The following is a 22,676-nucleotide window of genomic DNA, read 5'->3' on the forward strand; positions in this document are numbered from 1 at the left end:
GATAACTTACAAGCTTCCGGCGACTTATTGCTTCACCGACCCGACGGGTACCTTTTCAACCTTGTTTTCAACAGTCACATCCAGTACGATCTGTTGCAGAGGTTCCATCTGTTGCCCAACGGAAGGCCAGTGTCTGACCAGCGAATGCCTTCAGTAGAAAGGCATGCTCGGGGCGTGCTTGCCGAAGAATGCGACAAGCTCGTTGCGCAATTTGCCAATTGCGGCGCTATGTAAATTAATTACATTTGTTAATGTTTTTATTTACCAAGTGTTGACTCACCACTGTAGACTGGTTCCTACGCTTCGCCGGGACGAGACGGAACGCGAGTTGCGTTTCGGGGGTTGTCCTGCTGGCTCGTATTGGGCGCTGCCTCCCGCTCATGCGCCGGTTCACGGCCTGCGTATCCGGCAAGCCAAGAGGCCGCGGCTTTCGGCAATTTCACCGGAACCACTCAATGTTAATTCTCTTCGTCGTCATCATCCGACCGATTTCCCCGCGGATCAGACCAGCCAGTACCTAGTTGGAAGCAGAATATTGAAAAGGACTGGAGTCAATGCGACCATGTCACTGGGTGTAGATGAACCGCGGATCGTACCGCTCTTGCCGTCACCCTGCTGCTGCTGGTCCGGTGCACGCTAGCCTACGCTTCTGGAAGCTCGGCGGTAGATTAGTTTAGAAGTTCTTAGACAACGGCGGATTGTCCCAGGCGCCGTCACGATCACCACCGTACCGATCGAGACTTCCGTATTCATACCGTTGATATCTAAAGTCTCTCAGATCGCCACCCCGATCGCATTGCTCGAATCGCTGCGGTTCTTTCCCTCGCTCGATTCGCTGTAAGTTGCAGCCGATGGCTGCTGATCCAGAAATTCGTCATTGACCGGTGAAGACCCTGATTTCTTCCTTCTTACTTTTCAGCTCTTGCTACAGCTCCTGAAGCTTCCTGGTCACGTTCCCTCTCCCTTCGCTGGCCCTCTTCACGACGCAACTTAGCCTCGGCGTCCAGTCCTCCAAAGCCGACATTGCCATGTTATTGCGAGGGCGGCGGCGGTTGACGGACAGGCGATTCACGCGCTTGGCGTTCGCGTTGCAGCTGCTGCTTGCTATCCTGCTTCACCGGCACCTCCTTCGGCGGGTTCGGTTCCGACTCCTTGTCCGAAAACTGTAGCGTCTGGTTGTAATCGAACTCGTTGTCCATTGGCAATCACCTCGGTGTGCTGCAGCTTCTCGTCGGTCCTCGTAACCTGATTAGCTACAACGGAACATATTGCCTGTTGCGAATTCACAACCGACTACCTGGAAGAGGGGAAATTATTAAATGTTAGAAGAATAAAATAATGATTGATTTACCTTCAGCACTGATTCCGCTGCTAATTGGCCACCTATCAGGTGATTCAGCTACGAGGCAAACAGTAGCCGAAGTTTGTGTCTTGGAAAGCAAAGGTATTATGCTAAGGTGGTAGCCTTGTAGCGTACAACACCCGGCCACTGCGTACAATCGTCGGACTCGGAACCACCCAGCTGGGATGCTTTGGGGGACCCTGCCCCGCGTTGTCGGTTCAGTAGAAGTGCCTTTTGTCTCTAGAATCGGGTAAAGCGCTCTTCAACAACGGAAGTTTCAGATTTTTTTCCTCTAATCGAGCCAGTCGTCGTCGGCGAACTTCTCGTAACCGGCGTGTTCGTTATGGAACGATTGCGCGTTTCCCATTCGGACAGATCGGCTTCCGGCACGCCTGCGGTCGATGCATATGAATGTTGTATTCGTCATGTCCGGCTACCCACACTCATGTTAAGCCGGGATTTAGTCTTCGTGCTGACCGCAGCCACGGAACCTTCATCGGTTACGGCGGTTCATGTGCCGGGTGGCGGCTGAAATCATCTGAGCGCAACTTCGCCGTAACCGACCAGCAGGTCAGCTTCCATTTTGTCCTCGGTTAACGTTACGACTCTGCTCCGTGCAGCGGTGGATCAAGGACATTTGCAGGGCCATGGCAGTCGTGGGTGTCAATTCCGGATAGAGGCCGGGGAAAAAGTTCTAAGAACGTGGGCCGGTTCCGATTTGCCAATTAGGCGTGTTACTGCGGAACCTCAAGCGAGTAACGTCATTCCTAGAGCACTGGCAGTAACGTGGCCATCCCGTGTGACAGTTCCATCACCCTATTTGATAAGAAAAAAAACAATTTTACACTAAAACTAGCAAATCTCACAAGTAACTTACTAACATCTTTCGTTTTGAACGAGAAATTGCCGCCCTTTGGGGCAAGATTTTTTTTTGCAGTGTGGACCATTTGCGGAGATTTGACGAGCTCCGTTAATCTCGTGGCTGAAAACACGCGCTGGTCAAACTGCAGCTTCAGGAGTTTTCCGGAAGGTAACACATCGTGGGGGATTTCGGATCCTGCTATTGCCCGGGGAAACGGCTGGTTCTGTCTGGGCGGTTCGCGGAATCGCCGTTGATCGAGAATCGCTCCAGCTCAAGTCATTGTTCGACCAAATCCGTCATGCAACACCGACGCCACGCCACTCCGATTGTGTCCGGAAATTGATCACCATCATCCCTGCTGGCCACTCCGGCATCGGGGAAATCCCGGCTGGTGCCAATGCTGCCGATGTTGTACCAGATCCTACCGGCCACCTTCTTAGAAACCACCACCGGCGTCTTAAGCTTCCTAACAACTTGTATCGTGTTCCGTAACTGTTGCCGACACTGTAGAGCTGTGCCAAACAAACAGACAGATCGGCGGCGATGGACGACCCACGACTTGTCAACGAGGAGCGAGACGTCAAACGCCGGAAGTAAAGGGGAGAAAAAAAAAAAGCTTGATCGATTGGAAAAAGACGTGGTTCACCTGCGGGGAACTAGATTTACTTTTTGCGAGTTTATTTTTTATTAGTTAACGTTGAATTTCTTTTCGTTTGCTGCTGTTAAGTGAGTAGGTTAATTGAAGAAACAATTTGTTTTCGTTTATTTCATTTTTTCTTAATTTTGCTTAGGAAAAGCAGGCACACGAGGTGCGATCAATTACAGATTGATTGTTGCGATCGTCAATAATCAGAAGGCCGAAGGCCGGGTTATTGTAAGTTAGTTAAATGTTACTCCTAAATCATTACTAATCGCATCTAATCTCTAAGGTACGTCGATTACAAGAAAAGGTTAGAGGAGTTTGCGCGTTCGGACTTCTCCGAGGAGAGAAACCATAATGTAAGGTTAGGTTTGAAACACACGTACACATTTGACTTAAACGGATTCTCAATTGCAGTTTGAGCTGAATAAAATTTCACGCTACAAGAACGGCCTTTCTCACCGGGTTCCGAAACGAATCGCGCCACCCTAACATTCTCAAAATTATGGCTACCGTCCGGCCAGATGAGAACTGCCCGTATTGCGGGCTTCCAGACGAAGCCGATCGGGAAATGGTCCAATGCGACCAATGCGACGTCTGGTACCACTTCCGGTGTGCCGGAGTAACGCGGGCAGTCAAACACCAGCCATGGTTCTGCGGGCCGTGCCAGTCCGGTCGAAATCGACATAACGGCCCGAATCCCGAAGACGATCCTGCCGCCATCGAGGAGGACAACTACTCGGTCCCTCCGTCTGAACTTTCGTCGCTCCGATCCCACACCAGTTCGTCCATTCGGCAAGGACTGCAGCTGTTGGATGAGCAGTTTCAAGTTCGACAGAAGAGGCTGGCCGAGGAGAAGGCCCTGCAGGAACGAAGATTGGCGCTCGAAGAAGAATACGCCAAGCAACAAAACGATCTACGTGAAGAGCACCTCAAGGTTCGCCAAGAGCTGCTCTCATCTCTGCGAGACATGAGCGTTGGTGGAAGTCGGGGCAGTGCGCACAGTCAAGCCAGCGCTGTGCGAAGTGAAAGGGTTCGGCAATGGATGGACAAACAGCAAAATCCAGTGGAAAATCCACGAAAAGTGGATCCGCGCGGAGCTTTTCCAAACAACAAGTCAGCAAAAGATGTGTCTCCTCTTCGAAATCCCAACCTACCACAACATTTGGAGCGGGCAAATAAATCCAACGACAGTGTCCGTGCGGGAAGACCGCACGAGTTTCCGTCCGATGAACCAAGAGGCGATGCTGGATATGAAGGAGTTCCGGACGGGCTGGGGCGCCGCAATGTCCACGCAAATCGAGAACAAAATGCCTTGCGTCCATGTCCCGCTCCGCGACAACACATGCCATCAACTATCGCCCAAGAGACGCGACGTCCGTGTCCGGCACCAAGAAACGTCGTCGACGGGCTGGGGCAGCGAAAAATGCCATCGACCTCAGCACGAGACGCGCCACAACCACATCTCTTCTCAAGTTTCTTCGCCGAGCATCGAGTTCCAGGAACCGGACGAATTGAGGATGTTGTGTCCTTCAGAGGACAGCCAGGAGAAGGAGAAGCTGGACAACATCGGCCGCTAATCTCGCGTGGAAACGATGGTCGAGCTGCTCGGAACAGCTTCGAGGATCCACCGGCGTCTCACGCTGACGGTGATCTTGCGTTGTTTACAGGTGCTCCTTACCAACAACTGCAACCACAACCGCCGCCACCTGTCGACGCAGGTGATGGACGCTCCCATTTCAAGACACCACAAGCCTTGCCACAAGCACATCTACGGTACAACCAGAGTGGGCAGCGCGAAGGAAACGATCATGGGCTCCAGGACCGAGGTCAGTTTGGTGGAATAACGCCAGAACAGCTTGCCTCGCGACAAGTTCTGCCCCGAAAGCTGCCAATCTTCTCTGGGAGCTACGAAGAGTGGCCGCTGTTTATCAGCTGCTACAATACAACCACCGAAGCGTGCGGCTATACGAACAATGAGAACCTCGTTCGGCTCTTGGACTGTTTGAGAGATCCTGCTCTTGGACATGTACGCGGCCAGTTGTTGCTCCCACAGTCGGTTCCCAGAGTGATTGAAACGTTGCGGAGAATCTACGGACGTCCTGAACAACTGTTGCAGTCTCTGTTGATGAAAGCACGACGTTGCGACCCCCCCAAATCTGATCGACTGGAAACGTTCATCACCTTCAGCCTGGTTATTGAACAGCTGTGCGACCACTTGGAGGCAACGAACCTTCAAGATCATCTGGTAAACCCCATGCTACTCCAGGAACTTGTGGACAAAACCCCGGCTGGCACGAAGTTGGAGTGGGTCCGATTCAAACGCCGTCACGGTCAAGTCACTCTGAGAACGTTCGCGGATTTCATGGCCGGCATAGCAGAAGACGCGTGCGAAGTGGCGCCCATGGTAGACAACAAGCAGCTTGCGGGTGACAAACGAGTGGAAAAGCGGACCAAGGAAAGGGGGTTCGTTCACGCCCATGATGCGACTACCGTACCAGGGCAGATCACTAAAGAACGAGTTGATATCAAGCCCTGTCGAGTATGCCAGAGCACCGAGCACAAGATCCGGAACTGCGATGAGTTCAAGAACCTAACGCAAGCAGACAAGACGGCGCTAGTTGTCAAGTGGAAGATCTGTCGCATCTGCCTCAACGAACACGGGGATTCGCGATGCCGGTTTAAGATCCAGTGCAATGTCGAACAATGCCGAGAGCGTCACCATCCGTTGATGCACGGCGAAGCCGCAACAACCCATGCTGCGGAAGCAACGGAAGTGACACACAATGCCCATCGAGTTGATATCGGGCAAATGCAGTTTCGCCTCGTCGCGGTCACGCTGCACCACGGAACGCGTTCTGTGAGAACGACCGCATTCTTGGATGAGGGCTCATCGATGAGTTTAGTGGAGCGCTCACTGGTTGATGTTCTCGGTGTCAAAGGAGGAGAACTTGAACCGTTGCGCTTGATTTGGACGGCGGATATCAGTCGAACTGAGAAAAACTCCAAGAAAATCAGCGTCCAGATATCAACGGCCGGGTGTGACCAAAAACATCAGCTGGCGTTGCGCACCGTTACCGAGCTGAAACTACCAACACCGTCGTTTAAAATCTCCAGCCTGACGAAGCAGTTCAAGCACCTGGGAGACTTCGAAGTCGACGACAACCTAGGCAAGCCGAGGTTACTTTTGGGATTAGATAACCTGCACTTGTTCGCTCCCCAAGAATCCCGCATTGGCCAGCCCAACGAACCCATAGCCGTCAAGTCAAAGCTGGGTTGGAGCGTGTACGGCCCTAGCAGTGACAACAAGTGCGGCGGAGGTGTCGTCGGTACACACTTCACGGAAAACATCTCGAACCAAGAGCTGCACGACCTAATCAAGGAGTACTTCGCCGTGGAGGAAGCTGGCGTAACCGCTGGAGTTCTAGAATCCGACGACGATCGCCGAGCAAGAGTTATTTTGGAGAACACCACAGTGAAAGTCGGCGGCCGATACGAAACGGGACTCTTGTGGCGCTCGGATGATTACGATTTTCCGAACAGCTATCCCATGGCAGTGCGACGTCTAGAGCAGTTGGAGAAGAAGCTCTCCAAGAACCCAGAACTGGCTGAGAATGTGCGGCGACAGATTACGGAGTACCAGTTGAAGGAATACGCGCACAAGGCTACGCCGAAGGAATTGTCCGACTCGGATCCTCGCAAAGTGTGGTACATACCACTCAGCGTGGTTGTAAACCCCAGGAAGTCAAAAGTGCGGCTGGTGTGGGACGCGGCTGCTTCCGTCAACGGAGTATCGCTGAACAGTCAACTCCTCAAAGGTCCTGACCTTCTAGTGAGCTTGATCGAAGTTCTCTGTCGCTTTCGTGAGCGACCAGTGGCTTTCGGAGGTGATCTGCAAGAGATGTACCACCAGGTCCGCATCCGGTCAGAAGACAAGCAGGCACAACGATTCCTCTTTAGAGACAACCCGACTCTAAAGCCCGACGTGTACGTTATGGACGTGGCTACATTTGGGGCCACTAGTTCTCCTGCATCCGCACAGTTCGTCAAGAACAAGAACGCAGCGGAATTTGCCCACGTCCACCCGGAAGCAGCAGCGGCGATAATCCAGCGGCACTATGTTGATGATTATTTTGACAGTGCGGATACGGAAGAAGAGGCGATAGAACGAGCTCAAGCAGTGAAGCATATCCACGCGCAAGGAGGGTTCCACATACGTAACTGGGTGTCCAACTCGTCGCGCTTCCTTGAAGCACTAGGAGAACCAAACCAGAAACAGAACGTCCAGTTCACCAGCGACAAGCACACCAACACCGAGCGTATTCTTGGAATCACCTGGAACCCCGTGCTGGACGTCTTTGTGTTCTCCATCCCGACAAACGAAGCACTGCAGCCCTTCATGACCGGAAAAGCCCGGCCGACCAAAAGCATCGTGCTGAAGTTCCTCATGTCGTTCTTTGACCCGCTAGGCCTGATCGCTCACTACTTGGTACACGGAAAAATCCTCATGCAGGACATCTGGCGTTCCGGTTGTGACTGGAAGGCGACGATAAACGACGACTGTTACGCTGGATGTACACAGTGGATTAAGTGGCTGCCCCTCCTGGAACAACTTCAAATCCCTCGCAGCTACTTTGGCGACATTCGCAGCTCCAAAATCGAATCCGTTGAGCTTCATGTGTTCAGTGACGCCAGCGAAAAGGCCTACGGAAGTGGGGCCTATCTGCGCATTGTTTGCGACGGAGCCATCCGCTGTACGCTTGCCCTAGCGAAGACCAAGGTTGCGCCACTCAAGCTGCTGTCGATTCCCCGCCTGGAAGTTTCCGGAGCAGTCCTGGGAGCCAGACTAGCCAACACAGCAGAAACTTGTCATTCGTTGCCAATTTCTCGTCGAGTGTTCTGGATGGACTCGGCTACTGTGATTGCCTGGATTCACTCTGATCATCGAAAGTACAAACCGTTCGTCGCACACCGAATAAGCGAAATTCTCTCACTCACGAGTGTTGACGAGTGGCACTTTGTTTCTACTAAATCCAACGTGGCGGACGACCTGACAAAGTGGAGGAAACGGTTCACGATGAGCTGCGAAGACCGTTCAATCCGAGGACCAGACTTCATCTACACGGACTCTAAGAGCTGGTCGGTGCCTGCAACGCCGATCGAAAGTGTGGAAGAAGAACTGAGAGCAGCTTTCCTGTTCCATGAAATTCACCTGCCGGAGCCCGTCATTGATGCAGAGCGCTTTTCATCCTGGAAAACGCTGGTCAGATCGCTGGCCGTCATCTTCCGCTTCCGGTCTAACTGCCAGCGCAAGGCGCGTGGGTTGCCGATTGAAGCTGTTCCCGCAACACCTGCAGTAACCGGACACGTGAAGGGAGCAGTTTCATCCACAGAAGTTCCGTTGCGCCAAGAAGAATATGTCCAGGCTGAAAATTGTTTCTGGAGGTTGGTGCAGGCGGATATGTTTCCGGATGAAGTGAAGGTGCTGTTGAAGAATCGGGAGCTGCCTCGAGAGGAGTGGCACCAGGTGGAAAAAACGAGTGTCATCTACCAATTGTCGCCTTTTCTCGACCACGCTGGGGTGCTTCGAATGGAAGGTCGAACCGAAGCTGCCGAAGAGTTGCCGTTTGACCTGCGTTTTCCCGTGATCCTGCCGAAGAAACATCCGATTACCATCAAGCTAGTAGAACATTATCATCGCAAGCTCCGGCACGGCAACAACGAAACGGTCGTCAACGAAATGCGTCAACGGTTCTTCATCGGGAATCTACGAGCCGTCGTACGGATGGTCGCGAACGACTGCCAGCTGTGCAAAATTCGCCAGAGTCGACCTGCTGTACCCCGTATGGCGCCGCTGCCGGTTCAGCGTTTGCAGCCGTACCTGCGGCCGTTCAGTTTCGTCGGCGTGGATTACTGTGGCCCATTCACGGTTACTGTTGGGAGACGCAGCGAGAAGCGGTGGATTGCCGTGTTTACCTGTTTCAACACCAGGGCGGTTCACCTAGAAGTGGCCCACAGTCTCAACAAGCAGTCCTGTCTCATGGCACTTAGGAGGTTCATGTGCAGGTACGGCGTCCCAAGGGAGATATTTTCCGACAACGGAACAAATTTCCACGGCGCAAACAATGAGGGAGTCCTGATCCGTGCCATCAACAACAACTGTGCGGACGTGGTGACTGACGCTCGACTCAAGTGGAATTTCAACCCTCCATCCGCCCCACACATGGGGGGAGTTTGGGAACGCATGGTCCGGTCTGTTAAAGAGTGTCTGAAGGTACTGGATGATGGCAGAAAATTGACGGACGAAGTTCTGCTGACGGTGTTGGCAGAAGCTGCAGAAATCATCAACTCGAGACCTTTAACGTATCAGCCGCAAGATGCTTCGTCTCCGGAGGCACTCACGCCGAATCACTTTTTGCGCGTGGGCCCTGCAAATGAAGAATTGGTTCTTGGAGCGGCGAACGAAGGTCAAGCACTGACGGACAGTTACCAACGGTCCCAGATGTTGGCCCAACAGATGTGGAAGCGCTGGATATCCGAGTACGTGCCTTCGCTCAACCGCCGGTCTAAGTGGCACGAGGAACGGGAACCGGTGAAGGCAGGTGACTTGGTGTTCATCGCGGACGAAGAGCAGCGGAAGACGTGGATCCGCGGGATCGTGGATGAGGTGATTAAGGCGAAGGATGGACGAGTTCGACAAGCTGTTGTTCGTGCTCAAGGAAAGTTGTACAAGCGGCCGGTGGCGAAACTGGCGGTGATCGAGGTTGGAGCTAATGGACGGAGTGAACCTCATTCCGAAAAACCTCGGGACTAAGGTCCACGGGCTGGGGAACTGTTGCCGACACTGTAGAGCTGTGCCAAACAAACAGACAGATCGGCGGCGATGGACGACCCACGACTTGTCAACGAGGAGCGAGACGTCAAACGCCGGAAGTAAAGGGGAGAAAAAAAGGTGCAGGTGGTTATGTTCTACATGACCAATATGACAAAGAACTTTGTACAAAACTCTAAAAATCATGCTATTTTTATTTATATTTTTTATTTCTTTGCCTATTTATTTAATCCTGAATAATTAATTCGAATTAAATTTATTCAATCAATGGCACCGGTAGAACCATTTTCATCACCAGTATCAAAAACCATGAATTTTGATACCCATATTGCCCCAAGTCGTATGGTTCAATAAATGTCCCCCGGTAAAACCTTACCTCAGGGCCATGGCCACTCCAGGTGTGGCAAATCCTGTCAAAATGGCCATTTTCATCACCAGTATCAAAAACCATGAATTTTGATACCCATATTGCCCAAAGTCGTATGGTTCGATAAATGTCCCCCGGTAGAACCTTCCCTCAGGGCCATGGCCACTCCGGGTGTGGCTAATCCTGTAAAAATGTCCATTTTCATCACCAGTATCAAAAACCATGAATTTTGATACCCATATTGCCCCAAGTCGTATGGTTCGATAAATGTCCCCTGGTAGAACCTTCCCTCAGGGCCATGGCCACTCCGGGTGTGGCCAATCCTGTCAAAATGGCCATTTTCATTACCAGTATCAAAAACCAGGAATTTTGATACCCATATTGCCCCAAGTCGTATGGTTCGATAAATGTCCCCTGGTAGAACCTTCCCTCAGGGCCATGTCAAAATGGCCATTTTCATTACCAGTATCAAAAACCAGGAATTTTGATACCCATATTGCCCAAAGTCGTATGGTTCGATAAATGTCCCCCCGGTAGAACCTTTTCCAAGGCACTGGCCACTCCGGGTGTGGCCAATCCTGTCAAAATGGCCATTTTCATCACCAGTATCAAAAACCATGAATTTTGATACCCATATTGCCCCAAGTCGTATGGTTCGATAAATGTCCCCTGGTAGAACCTTCCCTCAGGGCCATGGCCACTCCGGGTGTGGCCAATCCTGTCAAAATGGCCATTTTCATTACCAGTATCAAAAACCAGGAATTTTGATACCCATATTGCCCAAAGTCGTATGGTTCGATAAATGTCCCCCCGGTAGAACCTTCCCCAAGGCACTGGCCACTCCGGGTGTGGCCAATCCTGTCAAAATGGCCATTTTCATCACCAGTATCAAAAACCATGAATTTTGATACCCATATTGCCCCAAGTCGTATGGTTCGATAAATGTCCCCCGGTAGAACCTTCCCTCAGGGCCATGGCCACTCCGGGTGTGGCCAATCCTGTCAAAATGGCCATTTTCATCACCAGTATCAAAAACCATGAATTTTGATACCCATATTGACTTAAGTCGTATGGTTCGATAAATGTCCCCGGTAGAACCTTCCTCAGGGCCATGGCCACTCCGGGTGTGGCCAATCCTGTCAAAATGGCTATTTTCATCACCAGTATCAAAAACCATGAATTTTGATACCCATATTGCCCCAAGTCGTATGGTTCGATAAATGTCCCCTGGTAGAACCTTCCCTCAGGGCCATGGCCACTCCGGGTGTGGCCAATCCTGTCAAAATGGCCATTTTCATTACCAGTATCAAAAACCAGGAATTTTGATACCCATATTGCCCAAAGTCGTATGGTTCGATAAATGTCCCCCCGGTAGAACCTTCCCCAAGGCACTGGCCACTCCGGGTGTGGCCAATCCTGTCAAAATGGCCATTTTCATCACCAGTATCAAAAACCATGAATTTTGATACCCATATTGCCCCAAGTCGTATGGTTCGATAAATGTCCTCCCGGTAAAACCTTCCCTCAGGGCCATGGCCACTCCGGGTGTGGCCAATCCTATCAAAATGGCCATTTTCATCACCAGTATCAAAAACCATGAATTTTGATACCCATATTGCCCCAAGTCGTATGGTTCGATAAATGTCCCCCCGGTAAAACCTTCCCTCAGGGCCATGGCCACTCCGGGTGTGGCCAATCCTGTCAAAATGGCCATTTTCATCACCAGTATCAAAAACCATGAATTTTGATACCCATATTGCCCCAAGTCGTATGGTTCGATAAATGTCCCCTGGTAGAACCTTCCCTCAGGGGCATGGCCACTCCGGGTGTGGCCAATCCTGTCAAAAATGCCATTTTCATCACCAGTATCAAAAACCATGAATTTTGATACCCATATTGCCCCAAGCCGTATGATTCGATAAATGTCCCCCCGGTAAAACCTTCCCTCAGGGCCATGGCCACTCCGGGTGTGGCCAATCCTGTCAAAATGGCCATTTTCATCACCAGTATCAAAAACCATGAATTTTGATACCCATATTGCCCAAAGTCGTATGGTTCGATAAATGTCCCCTGGTAGAACCTTCCCTCAGGGCCATGGCCACTCCGGGTGTGGCCAATCCTGTCAAAATGGCCATTTTCATCACCAGTATCAAAAACCATGAATTTTGATACCCATATTGCCCCAAGTCGTATGGTTCGATAAATGTCCCTGGTAGAACCTTCCCTCAGGGCCATGGCCACTCCGGGTGTGGCCAATCCTGTCAAAATGGCCATTTTCATCACCAGTATCAAAAACCATGAATTTTGATACCCATATTGCCCCAAGTCGTATGGTTCGATAAATGTCCCCTGGTAGAACCTTCCCTCAGGGCCATGGCCACTCCGGGTGTGGCCAATCCTGTCAAAATGGCCATTTTCATCACCAGTATCAAAAACCATGAATTTTGATACCCATATTGCCCAAGTCGTATGGTTCGATAAATGTCCCCCCGGTAGAACCTTCCCTCAGGGCCATGGCCACTCCGGGTGTGGCCAATCCTGTCAAAATGGCCATTTTCATCACCAGTATCAAAAACCATGAATTTTGATACCCATATTGCCCCAAGTCGTATGGTTCGATAAATGTCCCCCCGGTAAAACCTTCCCTCAGGGCCATGGCCACTCCGGGTGTGGCCAATCCTGTTAAAATGGCCATTTTCATCACCAGTATCAAAAACCATGAATTTTGATACCCATATTGCCCCAAGTCGTATGGTTCGATAAATGTCCCCTGGTAGAACCTTCCCTCAGGGCCATGGCCACTCCGGGTGTGGCCAATCCTGTCAAAATGGCCATTTTCATCACCAGTATCAAAAACCATGAATTTTGATACCCATATTGCCCCAAGTCGTATGGTTCGATAAATGTCCCCCCGGTAAAAGCTTCCCTCAGGGCCATGGCCACTCCGGGTGTGGCCAATCCTGTCAAAATGGCCATTTTCATCACCAGTATCAAAAACCATGAATTTTGATACCCATATTGCCCAAAGTCGTATGGTTCGATAAATGTCCCCTGGTAGAACCTTCCCTCAGGGCCATGGCCACTCCGGGTGTGGCCAATCCTGTCAAAATGGCCATTTTCATCACCAGTATCAAAAACCATGAATTTTGATACCCATATTGCCCAAAGTCGTATGGTTCGATAAATGTCCCCTGGTAGAACCTTCCCTCAGGGCCATGGCCACTCCGGGTGTGGCCAATCCTGTCAAAATGGCCATTTTCATCACCAGTATCAAAAACCATGAATTTTGATACCCATATTGCCCCAAGTCGTATGGTTCGATAAATGTCCCCCGGTAGAACCTTCCCTCAGGGCCATGGCCACTCCGGGTGTGGCCAATCCTGTCAAAATGGCCATTTTCATCACCAGTATCAAAAACCATGAATTTTGATACCCATATTGCCCCAAGTCGTATGGTTCGATAAATGTCCCCCCGGTAAAACCTTCCCTCAGGCCTATGGCCACTCCGGGTGTGGCCAATATCCTACCAGTTTGGTCCCAACCCCATTGCCTTGAATCATTCTGGTTTCCGAGTGACCGTTCTTACAATGTTCTTTAGAACAGAATTCCTCCCAAGGTGGTGCACAACCTGTGTCTTTCAATGTATGTGTGTATGAGCAATAAAATTACCACCGTCGATCCGTCTCTGACGGATTTTCGGTCAAAACTAACTGTTCAGCAGGTGGTTATGTTCTACATGACCAATATGACAAAGAACTTTGTACAAAACTCTAAAAATCATGCTATTTTTATTTATATTTTTTATTTCTTTGCCTATTTATTTAATCCTGAATAATTAATTCGAATTAAATTTATTCAATCAATGGCACCGGTAGAACCATTTTCATCACCAGTATCAAAACCATGAATTTTGATACCCATATTGCCCCAAGTCGTATGGTTCAATAAATGTCCCCCGGTAAAACCTTCCCTCAGGGCCATGGCCACTCCAGGTGTGGCAAATCCTGTCAAAATGGCCATTTTCATCACCAGTATCAAAAACCATGAATTTTGATACCCATATTGCCCAAAGTCGTATGGTTCGATAAATGTCCCCCGGTAGAACCTTCCCTCAGGGCCATGGCCACTCCGGGTGTGGCTAATCCTGTAAAAATGTCCATTTTCATCACCAGTATCAAAAACCATGAATTTTGATACCCATATTGCCCCAAGTCGTATGGTTCGATAAATGTCCCCTGGTAGAACCTTCCCTCAGGGGCATAGCCACTCCGGGTGTGGCCAATCCTGTCAAAATGGCCATTTTCATTACCAGTATCAAAAACCAGGAATTTTGATACCCATATTGCCCCAAGTCGTATGGTTCGATAAATGTCCCCTGGTAGAACCTTCCCTCAGGGCCATGTCAAAATGGCCATTTTCATTACCAGTATCAAAAACCAGGAATTTTGATACCCATAATGCCCAAAGTCGTATGGTTCGATAAATGTCCCCCCGGTAGAACCTTTTCCAAGGCACTGGCCACTCCGGGTGTGGCCAATCCTGTCAAAATGGCCATTTTCATCACCAGTATCAAAAACCATGAATTTTGATACCCATATTGCCCCAAGTCGTATGGTTCGATAAATGTCCCCTGGTAGAACCTTCCCTCAGGGCCATGGCCACTCCGGGTGTGGCCAATCCTGTCAAAATGGCCATTTTCATTACCAGTATCAAAAACCAGGAATTTTGATACCCATATTGCCCAAAGTCGTATGGTTCGATAAATGTCCCCCCGGTAGAACCTTCCCCAAGGCACTGGCCACTCCGGGTGTGGCCAATCCTGTCAAAATGGCCATTTTCATCACCAGTATCAAAAACCATGAATTTTGATACCCATATTGCCCCAAGTCGTATGGTTCGATAAATGTCCCCCGGTAGAACCTTCCCTCAGGGCCATGGCCACTCCGGGTGTGGCCAATCCTGTCAAAATGGCCATTTTCATCACCAGTATCAAAAACCATGAATTTTGATACCCATATTGACTTAAGTCGTATGGTTCGATAAATGTCCCCCGGTAGAACCTTCCCTCAGGGCCATGGCCACTCCGGGTGTGGCCAATCCTGTCAAAATGGCTATTTTCATCACCAGTATCAAAAACCATGAATTTTGATACCCATATTGCCCCAAGTCGTATGGTTCGATAAATGTCCCCTGGTAGAACCTTCCCTCAGGGCCATGGCCACTCCGGGTGTGGCCAATCCTGTCAAAATGGCCATTTTCATTACCAGTATCAAAAACCAGGAATTTTGATACCCATATTGCCCAAAGTCGTATGGTTCGATAAATGTCCCCCCGGTAGAACCTTCCCCAAGGCACTGGCCACTCCGGGTGTGGCCAATCCTGTCAAAATGGCCATTTTCATCACCAGTATCAAAAACCATGAATTTTGATACCCATATTGCCCCAAGTCGTATGGTTCGATAAATGTCCTCCCGGTAAAACCTTCCCTCAGGGCCATGGCCACTCCGGGTGTGGCCAATCCTATCAAAATGGCCATTTTCATCACCAGTATCAAAAACCATGAATTTTGATACCCATATTGCCCCAAGTCGTATGGTTCGATAAATGTCCCCCCGGTAAAACCTTCCCTCAGGGCCATGGCCACTCCGGGTGTGGCCAATCCTGTCAAAATGGCCATTTTCATCACCAGTATCAAAAACCATGAATTTTGATACCCATATTGCCCCAAGTCGTATGGTTCGATAAATGTCCCCTGGTAAAACCTTCCCTCAGGGCCATGGCCACTCCGGGTGTGGCCAATCCTGTCAAAAATGCCATTTTCATCACCAGTATCAAAAACCATGAATTTTGATACCCATATTGCCCAAGTCGTATGGTTCGATAAATGTCCCCCCGGTAAAACCTTCCCTCAGGGCCATGGCCACTCCGGGTGTGGCCAATCCTGTCAAAATGGCCATTTTCATCACCAGTATCAAAAACCATGAATTTTGATACCCATATTGCCCCAAGTCGTATGGTTCGATAAATGTCCCCTGGTAGAACCTTCCCTCAGGGCCATGGCCACTCCGGGTGTGGCCAATCCTGTCAAAATGGCCATTTTCATCACCAGTATCAAAAACCATGAATTTTGATACCCATATTGCCCCAAGTCGTATGGTTCGATAAATGTCCCCTGGTAGAACCTTCCCTCAGGGCCATGGCCACTCCGGGTGTGGCCAATCCTGTCAAAATGGCCATTTTCATCACCAGTATCAAAAACCATGAATTTTGATACCCATATTGCCCCAAGTCGTATGGTTCGATAAATGTCCCCTGGTAGAACCTTCCCTCAGGGCCATGGCCACTCCGGGTGTGGCCAATCCTGTCAAAATGGCCATTTTCATCACCAGTATCAAAAACCATGAATTTTGATACCCATATTGCCCAAGTCGTATGGTTCGATAAATGTCCCCGGTAGAACCTTCCCTCAGGGCCATGGCCACTCCGGGTGTGGCCAATCCTGTCAAAATGGCCATTTTCATCACCAGTATCAAAAACCATGAATTTTGATACCCATATTGCCCCAAGTCGTATGGTTCGATAAATGTCCCCCCGGTAAAACCTTCCCTCAGGGCCATGGCCACTCCGGGTGTGGCCAATCCTGTCAAAATGGCCATTTTCATCACCAGTATCAAAAACCATGAATTTTGATACCCATATTGCCCCAAGTCGTATGGTTCGATAAATGTCCCCTGGTAGAACCTTCCCTCAGGGCCATGGCCACTCCGGGTGTGGCCAATCCTGTCAAAATGGCCATTTTCATCACCAGTATCAAAAACCATGAATTTTGATACCCATATTGCCCCAAGTCGTATGGTTCGATAAATGTCCCCCCGGTAAAACCTTCCCTCAGGGCCATGGCCACTCCGGGTGTGGCCAATCCTGTCAAAATGGCCATTTTCATCACCAGTATCAAAAACCATGAATTTTGATACCCATATTGCCCAAAGTCGTATGGTTCGATAAATGTCCCCTGGTAGAACCTTCCCTCAGGGCCATGGCCACTCCGGGTGTGGCCAATCCTGTCAAAATGGCCATTTTCATCACCAGTATCAAAAACCATGAATTTTGATACCCATATTGCCCAAAGTCGTATGGTTCGATAAATGTCCCCTGGTAGAACCTTCCCTCAGGGCCATGGCCACTCCGGGTGTGGCCAATCCTGTCAAAATGGCCATTTTCATCACCAGTATCAAAAACCATGAATTTTGATACCCATATTGCCCCAAGTCGTATGGTTCGATAAATGTCCCCCGGTAGAACCTTCCCTCAGGGCCATGGCCACTCCGGGTGTGGCCAATCCTGTCAAAATGGCCATTTTCATCACCAGTATCAAAAACCATGAATTTTGATACCCATATTGCCCAAGTCGTATGGTTCGATAAATGTCCCCCGGTAGAACCTTCCCTCAGGGCCATGGCCACTCCGGGTGTGGCCAATCCTGTCAAAATGGCCATTTTCATCACCAGTATCAAAAACCATGAATTTTGATACCCATATTGCCCCAAGTCGTATGGTTCGATAAATGTCCCCCCGGTAAAACCTTCCCTCAGGGCCATGGCCACTCCGGGTGTGGCCAATCCTGTCAAAATGGCCATTTTCATCACCAGTATCAAAAACCATGAATTTTGATACCCATATTGCCCAAGTCGTATGGTTCGATAAATGTCCCCTGGTAGAACCTTCCCTCAGGGCCATGGCCACTCCGGGTGTGGCCAATCCTGTCAAAATGGCCATTTTCATCACCAGTATCAAAAACCATGAATTTTGATACCCATATTGCCCCAAGTCGTATGGTTCGATAAATGTCCCCCCGGTAAAAGCTTCCCTCAGGGCCATGGCCACTCCGGGTGTGGCCAATCCTGTCAAAATGGCCATTTTCATCACCAGTATCAAAAACCATGAATTTTGATACCCATATTGCCCAAAGTCGTATGGTTCGATAAATGTCCCCTGGTAGAACCTTCCCTCAGGGCCATGGCCACTCCGGGTGTGGCCAATCCTGTCAAAATGGCCATTTTCATCACCAGTATCAAAAACCATGAATTTTGATACCCATATTGCCCAAAGTCGTATGGTTCGATAAATGTCCCCTGGTAGAACCTTCCCTCAGGGCCATGGCCACTCCGGGTGTGGCCAATCCTGTCAAAATGGCCATTTTCATCACCAGTATCAAAAACCATGAATTTTGATACCCATATTGCCCCAAGTCGTATGGTTCGATAAATGTCCCCCCGGTAAAACCTTCCCTCAGGCCTATGGCCACTCCGGGTGTGGCCAATATCCTACCAGTTTGGTCCCAACCCCATTGCCTTGAATCATTCTGGTTTCCGAGTGACCGTTCTTACAATGTTCTTTAGAATGGCTCCCCTCCCACTAACATTTACACACAAGATCCTCTGTAATTATTAAGTCAAATGTAATTACAAAAGCCGACTCGGTCCTAACCAGGTCCCAGTACCGAAAAGGACCTAATAAAAATAATTTTATGAAAAAAAAAAAAAAAAATGTTCTTTAGAACAGAATTCCTCCCAAGGTGGTGCACAACCTGTGTCTTTCAATGTATGTGTGTATGAGCAATAAAATTACCACCGTCGATCCGTCTCTGACGGATTTTCGGTCAAAACTAACTGTTCAGGTTCAGAGGCTATCTGTTAGCTTATATAGTCCGCATGAAATGTGGCAACATGGTGCAATTTTTGCCTCGTCTCCTGCTTGCTTGGAACTGTCACGCGAGAATGTTGCACCATTGTTACCACATTTCATGCGGACTATATAAGCTAACAGATAGCCTCTGAACAGTTAGTTTTGACCGAAAATCCGTCAGAGACGGATCGACGGTGGTAATTTTATTGCTCACACACACATACACACATTGAAAGACACAGGTTGTGCACCACCTTGGGAGGAATTCTGTTCTAAAGAACATTGTAAGAACGGTCACTCGGAAACCAGAATGATTCAAGGCAATGGGGTTGGGACCAAACTGGTAGGTTATTGGCCACACCCGGAGTGGCCATGGCCCTAAGGGAAGGTTCTACCGGGGGGGCATTTATCGAACCATACGACTTGGGGCAATATGGGTATCAAAATTCATGGTTTTTGATACTGGTAATGAAAATGGCCATTTTGACAGGATTGGCCACACCCGGAGTGGCCATTGCACAGTGTTCGGAATGGCAAAATTAAGAGGAATAAATTGATAACTCTTTTATTTGAAGTCCTAGCCAAATGGTGTCTTCGGAAGAGTTGTTGTACTTGATAAGGGCTATCTTTTGAAGTTATTGACATACAGGGTGACGACCTTCCAGGGTGTCTACCATAATTAACTTTGTTGGATGACGTTGTAGGGCAAAGTTGTAGAGGAGAAAATTCATGAAGGTTGGTCGAAGGCGCCAAATTTGTAGCTCTTAATCTACTCGAGATATACGCCAGTTTTGCAAAAATGGTCCAAAAAGCACTTTTTTGTGATAACTTAAAATGTTAGCGTTTTAGCGGCCTACTATGTTTTGAAGAGTTGTTTATGACATAAAATTACATATCTTTGCCGAAAACAGCAAAATGTTTTGAGCCTTTATTGAGGAGTTATAACCATTTTTAAGTGATTTTGAGCCTATTTTCAAGTTGCAATGTTTTCAAAATGGCGCATTTTAGCGCAAAACAGAACAATGCACCTGAAAGTACACACTTTCAACTACATTTCCTGAAAATATCTCCGTGTATCTATTTTTAGATATCTCATTTTGAATTTGCCGATTTTTAATCAATTTATTTATAAATGTTATTCGAAATCATAATGAATACATGGTGAAAATCGTTAAATTGAAGGGTAAATTGATCGATTTTTATGGAAATTACATTGTCTATGAAAAAATACGACAACCTTTCCAGAGTGACCACATATAAAAGGAAATACTTAATTTTAAATACGAACAATTATTTAAAATTTTCACTTACATTATTTTTGGGAAAAACATGTATTTATTCATAATTTTAAAATGTGTATCATAATTTTAAGCATGAACAATGTTTTACTGCGGGCGTCAATAATTAGAGTTCACGTGCGGTGATACGACCGTAAGATAATGGTCGCATGACAGCCGCAAGACAACCGCAGAACAAATTTTTGGCTGTTGTCAAAGGTTGCCTGGAGTTTTGAGCTGACTTTTGGAAAATATTGAAAACAAACCAAGTTGACAGCCAAATCAACCAGAATTTCAGTTCAACTTGCTGATTTTTACACTGCGGTAATAAGGCGGCAATAATCTCCTGTCACTCACAGCGAAGGAGAAACGTGATTTTATCTCGTAATAAGCAATATTAAAATCGATCAATTTACCCTTTCAATTTACCGATTATTACCACGTTTAAATAAGATTCCGCTTAAAAATTATAAACAAATTGATTAAAAACCGTCAAATTCAAATTTAGATACAGTGAACTCTCTCGCTGTCGATATTGAAGGGACCGTCGAGAGCAGGAGTTATGAAATTATAGAACAAAAAATCAAAGCAATCTATTTGAAGGGACTGAAAAATTTATTGACAGCTGGAGTAATATTGATATCGAGAAGATCGACAACGAGAGAGTCCACTGTATCTCTAAATCGACACCGATCGACACGGAGATATTTTCAGAAAATGTAGTTGAAAGTGTGTACTTTCATGTGCATTGTTCGGTTTTGCGCCAAAATTCGCCATTTCGAAAACATTGCAACTTAAAAATATGCTCAAAATCACTTACAAATGGTTATAACTCCTCAATAAAGGCTCACAACATTTTGCTGTCTTGGGCAAAGATGTGTAATTTTATGTCATAAACAACTCTTCAGAACATAGTAGGCCGCTAAAATGCTAACATTTTATGTTATCACAAAAAAGTGCTTTTTACCATTTTTGCAAAAATGACGTAGTAGATTAAGAGCTACAAATTTGGCGCCTTTGACAAACTTTCATGAAATTTTCTCCTCTACAACTTTGCGCAATACACCAAAGCCCTACAACGTCATCCAACAGAGTTAGTTTTTGGTTGACACCCTGGAAGGTCGTCACCCTGCATGTCAATAACTTTAAAAGATAGCCCTTATCAAGTTCAACAACTCTTCCGAAGACACCATTTGGCTAGGAGGTCAAATAAAGGAGTAATCAATTTATTCAAATGCCCTGAGGAAGGTTTTACCGGGGATATTTATCGAACCATATAAATTGGGGCAATATGGGTATCAAAATTCATGGTTTTGATACTGGTAATGAAAATAGTCATTTTGGCAGGGTTGGCCTCAACCGAAGTGGCCATGGCCCTGGGGAAGGTTCTACCGGGGACATTTATCGAACCATACGACTTGGGACGGTACCAAAAACCATGAATTTTGATACCCATATTGTCCCAAGTCGTATAGTTCGATAAATGTCCCCCCCGGTAGAACCTTCCCTCAGGGCCATGGCCATTCCGAGTGTGGCCAATCCTGTCAAAATGGCCATTTTCATCACCAGTATCAAAAACCATGAATTTTGGTACCCATATTGCCCCAAGTCGTATGGTTCGATAAATGTCTCCCCGGTAGAACCTTCCCTCAGGGCCATGGCCACTCCGGGTGTGGCAAATCCTGTCAAAATGGCCATTTTCATTACCAGTATCAAAAACCATGAATTTTGATACCCATATTGTCCCAAGTCGTATGGTTCGATAAATGTCCCCCCGGTAGAACCTTCCCTCAGGGCCATGGCCACTCCGAGTGTGGCCAATCCTGTCAAAATGGCCATTTTCATCACCAGTATCAAAAACCATGAATTTTGATACCCATATTGCCCCAAGTCGTATGATTCGATAAATGTCCCCCCGGTAGAACCTTCCCTCAGGGCCATGGCCACTCCGGGTGTGGCCAATCCTGTCAAAATAACCATTTTCATTACCAGTATCAAAAACCATGAATTTTGATACCCATATTGCCCCAAGTCGTATGGTTCGATAAATGTCCCCCCGGTAGAACCTTCCCTCAGGGCCATGGCCACTCCGGGTGTGGCCAATCCTGTCAAAATGGCCATTTTCATCACCAGTATCAAAAACCATGAATTTTGATACCCATATTGCCCAAAGTCGTATGGTTCGATAAATGTCCCCTGGTAGAACCTTCCCTCAGGGCCATGGCCACTCCGGGTGTGGCCAATCCTGTCAAAATGGCCATTTTCATCACCAGTATCAAAAACCATGAATTTTGATACCCATATTGCCCCAAGTCGTATGGTTCGATAAATGTCCCCCCGGTAAAACCTTCCCTCAGGCCTATGGCCACTCCGGGTGTGGCCAATATCCTACCAGTTTGGTCCCAACCCCATTGCCTTGAATCATTCTGGTTTCCGAGTGACCGTTCTTACAATGTTCTTTAGAACAGAATTCCTCCCAAGGTGGTGCACAACCTGTGTCTTTCAATGTATGTGTGTATGAGCAATAAAATTACCACCGTCGATCCGTCTCTGACGGATTTTCGGTCAAAACTAACTGTTCAGAGGCTATCTGTTAGCTTATATAGTCCGCATGAAATGTGGCAACATGGTGCAATTTTTGCCTCGTCTCCTGCTTGCTTGGAACTGTCAC

At 48.1% G+C, this 22,676-nt stretch overlaps 1 protein-coding gene across 1 annotated transcript; it reads left to right on the forward strand.

Annotated features, from left to right (window-relative positions):
• The first annotated feature begins 4,439 nt into the window (after positions 1–4,439).
• On the forward strand, positions 4,440–9,658 carry LOC119766248. The gene is made up of 2 exons (XM_038250687.1): positions 4,440–4,565; positions 4,631–9,658. Exons 1-2 carry the CDS (start codon positions 4,440–4,442, stop codon positions 9,656–9,658), a joined length of 5,154 nt encoding a protein of 1,717 aa, XP_038106615.1.
• The last annotated feature ends 13,018 nt before the right edge of the window (positions 9,659–22,676 follow it).

Source organism: Culex quinquefasciatus, chromosome 2 (assembly GCF_015732765.1).
Source record: "Culex quinquefasciatus strain JHB chromosome 2, VPISU_Cqui_1.0_pri_paternal, whole genome shotgun sequence".
Lineage (NCBI taxonomy): Eukaryota > Metazoa > Arthropoda > Insecta > Diptera > Culicidae > Culex > Culex quinquefasciatus.

What these genes read in the sequence shown, in the direction of transcription:
- LOC119766248 (XM_038250687.1), top strand. Translation starts at nt 4,440, where the DNA reads ATGGTCGAGCTGCTCGGAACAGCTTCGAGGATCCACCGGCGTCTCACG. An exon ending in GCCGCCACCTGTCGACGCAG is followed by an intron (nt 4,566 to 4,630) that starts GTGATGGACGCT and finishes CGGTACAACCAG; the next exon opens with AGTGGGCAGCGCGAAGGAAA.